The 4,846-nt window shown below is 51.7% G+C and overlaps 3 protein-coding genes across 3 annotated transcripts; all 3 read left to right on the forward strand.

Annotated features, from left to right (window-relative positions):
• The first annotated feature begins 754 nt into the window (after positions 1-754).
• K444DRAFT_3150 (uncharacterized protein) lies at positions 755-1,538 on the forward strand. The gene is made up of 2 exons (XM_024871834.1): positions 755-1,097; positions 1,436-1,538. Exons 1-2 carry the CDS (start codon positions 806-808, stop codon positions 1,498-1,500), a joined length of 357 nt encoding a protein of 118 aa, XP_024743880.1. The 5' UTR covers positions 755-805; the 3' UTR covers positions 1,501-1,538.
• Positions 1,539-1,731: 193 nt separating this feature from the next.
• K444DRAFT_605941 (uncharacterized protein) lies at positions 1,732-2,101 on the forward strand. The gene has a single exon (XM_024878900.1). The coding sequence runs from the start codon at positions 1,763-1,765 to the stop codon at positions 1,976-1,978; it is 216 nt and encodes a 71-aa protein (XP_024743881.1). The 5' UTR covers positions 1,732-1,762; the 3' UTR covers positions 1,979-2,101.
• Positions 2,102-3,453: 1,352 nt separating this feature from the next.
• Positions 3,454-3,816, forward strand: K444DRAFT_3182 (uncharacterized protein). The gene has a single exon (XM_024871864.1). It carries the CDS (start codon positions 3,491-3,493, stop codon positions 3,683-3,685), a length of 195 nt encoding a protein of 64 aa, XP_024743882.1. The 5' UTR covers positions 3,454-3,490; the 3' UTR covers positions 3,686-3,816.
• Positions 3,817-4,846: the final 1,030 nt, after the last annotated feature.

The following is a 4,846-nucleotide window of genomic DNA, read 5'->3' on the forward strand; positions in this document are numbered from 1 at the left end:
AGGACACGCGATCGGCAAGGATCCACGCAGACTTGCGTCTCCCAGCCCCTTCAGCTGGCCCCAAACCTTACGGAGGAGGAGGGGCACCGACCCAGGCTCTCGGGCCGAACTAGTTCCTCGACCTCGCGAAAGGGGGCTCCATTCGGGCTGGGGGTTGGCGAGCCTGCCGGTGCGTGTGCGTGCGGCACGGGAGCGCCTCCGTCTGGTGCGGCTTCGCGGGCGGACGCCGGGCCCCCATGCGAGATGGGAGGGCGGGGGCCTGCGGCTGGGGTCTGGGGTCGAGTTAGTGGGAAAGCTGGGTTGTGTGCTTGAGAGGTGCTTTTTGGCTTGCAGGTGAGGTTTGGGGGAGGTGGAGACAATACTACTGGGATGGGGTGGAGTTTGACTGTGTGAGGTCGTGGGTGGTGTCCTTGTCTCGATAGAGTAGCACTTTCAGGCCCGCCTCCTCGACGTCGGAGTCTCGAAGGCACAGCCACGACAGCGTCGGCTGCGACGGACTGCTCCACAGAGTCCACTCCTCAATCACCTGATATGGCTAATGTCGAATCCATCCAGGGACGTTCGCTGATGTCACTGTTGTGGCTGGTGCCGTGAAGTGGGCTGGTGGGATGTGGAGAGACCCCTGATCTCCGATTAAGCTTAAACACGTCAACATGGTTATTTCTTGTTGCTTGTAAATGATTTTCGCGTTCGGCATTGGAGCTCCACTTTAAATTGAAGACAAAGCTCCCTGTACCCAGAGTCAAAGGTCTGTTATCCAAGCCTTCGAAAGCAGAAGTTCGACTTACCAAGACCCAACTTCAAGATGTTGACGCTCAAGGAGCCATCAATGGAGATGGATACAATCAAGTACATGAACGTCTCCTCCTACAACCCAAACCAACCAACCTACCACCCTCTCGCCTGCAATCTGCAAACATGTCCGCTCATCTACGCCTACCTAATGTACGACCCAACACTTGCAGGCAACGCACCCTTCCACTCCATTTTCTCATTGCTCCTCCCCTTCAGATCTTCCTCGGGCTCCACTACCGCACCTCCGGGATCCTCGCGGCAACCTTCCTCGGTCTATCAACAGAGATCACCGGCTACGTATGGTGGGTAGAAATACACTTCAATCCGTTCCTCACGTAGGATTTTCCTCACGTATTTTGATACCCCTGACAATTGGCCCCGTTTTCTTGGCTGCGGCGGTGTATCTGTGTTTGGCGAGGACTGTGGTGGTGTATAGGTAGCACTTGAGTTTGATGCGGCCAAGGAGCTATGCTTTGTTGTTTTGCTATTGTGATTTTTTTGCTTTAATATTGCAGGTCATTAGGGGGCGCAATGGCGGAGACGCGTCCACAGGTGGGTCAAACCCTTCTTCCCCTTTTCTTGCTTTCGTACTTTGAAGAGAGGGGAAGGAAGAAAGGAAATGATGTTGACCGAGGAATAGATAAACAAAGGAACACATCTCGGGCCCAGTGGTCAGTCTACTCCTCTTCGGGTTCATGTGCATAGAGTTTGCATGGAGAGTGCATAAACACCACGAGGAGCTGAACCAGAAGCACGACGAGCTCTACAACTCTTGACGGTTCAAGGTCTTCCTCTGCTGTAGGTCACTCTTCCCGCTTTCCCTTGGCTCTCGCTAAAGAAAACAGAACTGGCACTTGCAACGATAACAATCTTTGCCCGTCCCGTCTTCCGAGTCACTGAGCTCTCGGGTTGGTTCGGGGGCCACTTGGCGAATGACGAGGTCTCGTGCATGATTCTTGAGGGCGCAATGATCGTTATTGCTTCGCTTGCCCTCACAATTGTGCATCCGGGTATCGGCTTTGGGAGAGTGGCGTGGGCAGAAGACGATTGGCACTTTAGGAGCAGGAAAGGGGTTGTGGCGGAGAAGCATTCAGGAAAGGGTGAAGGTGAGGTACTTAATGGTGCTGAGGGATTGGATATAGAGGAAGAACGAGATATGGGAATTAGAAAACTTGGAGCATAGCATGTTGCATTTGGATTTGGAGTTCTTGATACCAAGGGCTCGGCATCGAGCGGTAATGAGAAATGATAACGTATTGTAGTTGGGAGCACCAAATTAGGCATAGCGCGATAGTTTCGCTTAGCCACGCTCTGTGCACATATATTCCAGAGCTTCCACGCCTCACTTGGGCCCTTTCCAGTGAGCTTTAATTAAGTCTTTAACTTCAATGCAACTCCCTGCTCTGCTTGATTTACGTGCATTATAACAACAATTCTGACAGTTGTGTTCATCCTGAAGCATGTGAATAAACGGGCTTCTATCAAGCGAAACTGAGAACCCGAAGCCCCTTTCCACGGCTGCCGTTCTGGGAGTCGGAGTGATCCCTCAACTTGAGAAGTGGGGCCTCGACAACCCCCTGAACGAACCACGCCAAGTGATGTTGTCCTCTCCGTCTGCCGTCGAACTCAGCCATCACTTGGTGTGGTCATACTTCGTCTGTCATTCTTCCCCGGTCACTAAATCCTTGGACTACAACAATTATGAAACGATGGGAAGGCTCTCGATGAGAGCGGAACTAAAGTAATTACATCCCGACGCTTACGTCACTAGACGACTCGGTGCCTGCCACTGTTCAAGGCAAGGCTTTAGTGAAGCCCAGAGAGGAAATATCTAGCGACTATTCTGTCGCAGAGACAAAGAAGGGACGGAAGAACCATTCCGAATTTCCCGCTTAGACTGATGAAACCACCTCCAACAAAACTAGGAGATGCTTCTACAAAGGGAACGAAGCAAGAACGAGGATACGAACATGACGGGAAAAATCTAGGCTCAACGTTCTGAAAGACGGCACGGACCCTTCATATGGAGTAATATCGAATTCTTTGTAAAAGGAGAAGATATTTTGGTAACGTTGGGGGGAGTGAGATTCGTGACGGTTACACAAAAGAGCAAATCAAGATGAATAGCGCGGGATGCAATTGTGGAAATGCCATGCGGCGAGGCAACTGATTGTCAAGATCCCAGCAAAGGTGAGATAAACGATGACGCAACTTGGAACATCAGGGGAGGAATCCGACAAAGATCCTTTTCTCGTCCTATCAAATGAAGAGAAATGGCAAGGCAACTTTAAGGAAGACGGTTGTCGTCCTGGACGTGCTCGGAACAAGTGCCGCAAGCTAAAGTTGCAAGGAACCGCTCTGTTAGGTTAGTCTGACACTGGCCCATAAACCTTTTTTGGACGTCGAATTTGTGGTGGTGGGTGATCAACGTACGCAGGGAGAGTGTCCCCGGATTACCACCGGATTGCTAGCGGACAATTTCTTGTATCAACATAATACAAAGTGACCAGAAAACGTCCCGGAGAATATCCGTTACCACGTTTTGCTCCCTGGCAGCTTACGGCCAACCCATGGCTGCCATGCTTCTGCGTGTAAATCTGACATTGACGTCATCATGTGATCTCCGGTTTTCCCTACCGAGCAATGTCTTCATCGGGATAGGAGCAGGTGCCGCATTTCCGCATCACACCTTGTGATGCAGTCATGTCACAAATATAACTGTGGTTCCAGCTATAGAGCTGATACGGATATGCCTGTCACTTGCACCCCCACGCGGAGTAGAAAAACTTCCCGACTGGCCACATTGACAGTGGAGACACAATCTTATTTCGAAGTCCGAACAAATGCCTGGCAAAGTATATTCCACAGAGGAGAGCAAAGCTCTTCTTGATTCGTTCCCTCCAAACCCAGTGCTTCGGACCAATCCTTGCTCTCCGCATCCGCCCCTTGCTTTGCAGTGACCTTCATTCTTGCAGATGCCGAATGCATGGGGTACGTAGAGTTACATTGCGCACTGCAAATGCGTGTCCGTGACCGGCTCCACATGTTATTCCGACGCATCGGCGGGCACATGCGCTGAAGAAAAGCGTTGAGATCTTGAGCCGACGCAATCCTTGCTGGATGCCTCCCAATCTGGAGGCTCGAAATAACCCTTAGCGGGTAGCTTGGTTTCGAATGCGTCGCACAAGGAAACGTGGAGTGTGGAGAGGGGAGTAATTTGGGAGATCTTTTTGAAGCCCGATGCTGCAAACTGCTTGGGCTCGGAGATGGACGGTGAGGCCGATGCAATGCGCTCTTGCGCGTGCAGGTGCATGATGCTGCTGCTGGGGGGACTTTGCAGGCGCGTTGCCGACTTCAAGAATTGGGAGAAGTTCAGGCCATTTTTCTGCCCCAGCCCGCAGACGTTGGGCTGCTGAATGGAGTGGGGGATGAATCGCATTCCTAAATCTGAATCCATTAATATCGTTGGATGAAGTGCCGGGAGGAGCAGCATGTTCTGAAATCACAAGTTCATCTGCATGCATCGTACCAGGCTTGAGCCCAGGCTGTCGGTTTTGGGCCGAGATTTGGTTTGTGGCATTGAAGAATATTGAATTTGGCAAGGGTGATGTAGAGCGACATGTGGGGATGGATTTTCGGGAGGTGGAGGTCATTGAACACGAGATGATTGGCTTTGGTGCCGAATTCTCTCCCTGAGATCTCCAAGCGAGGGCGAGAACGAGATTAGTTGAGGGCAGGAACGATGGATAGGACTTTTGGCCAGCGGTGACGGTGAGGAGAATTCGGCACTAAACAACCTTCCTCGCGATGCTGCGTGACGGCTCAATGGACGCTCTCGAGAATTCCTGTGTCAAAGGCCCCATGTTCGGTGCTCAGACACAGGTTGCGGCACACAATACGTTCGTATTCCGTCGAATGAAGGCGCGAGAGGAAGCGAATCTTCTTTGATCGTCTCCTATCCATTATGGGCAGGCGGCTGATAGAGTGTCTTCTAATCAACGCGAAACCAAAAGGGAGAACTTTGACGCGCAAGCGGTGGTCTTCTGCTCCG

The sequence above is a fragment of the Hyaloscypha bicolor genome, assembly GCF_002865645.1.
Source record: "Hyaloscypha bicolor E unplaced genomic scaffold K444scaffold_10, whole genome shotgun sequence".
Lineage (NCBI taxonomy): Eukaryota > Fungi > Ascomycota > Leotiomycetes > Helotiales > Hyaloscyphaceae > Hyaloscypha > Hyaloscypha bicolor.

Coding starts and splice junctions, on each gene's coding strand:
- K444DRAFT_3150 (XM_024871834.1), top strand. CDS start 806: ATGTTGACGCTCAAGGAGCCATCAATGGAGATGGATACAATCAAGTAC. Junction 1,098..1,435: donor GAGATCACCGGCTACGTATG/GTGGGTAGAAAT, acceptor ACCGAGGAATAG/ATAAACAAAGGAACACATCT.
- K444DRAFT_3182 (XM_024871864.1), top strand. CDS start 3,491: ATGCAGTCATGTCACAAATATAACTGTGGTTCCAGCTATAGAGCTGAT.
- K444DRAFT_605941 (XM_024878900.1), top strand. CDS start 1,763: ATGATCGTTATTGCTTCGCTTGCCCTCACAATTGTGCATCCGGGTATC.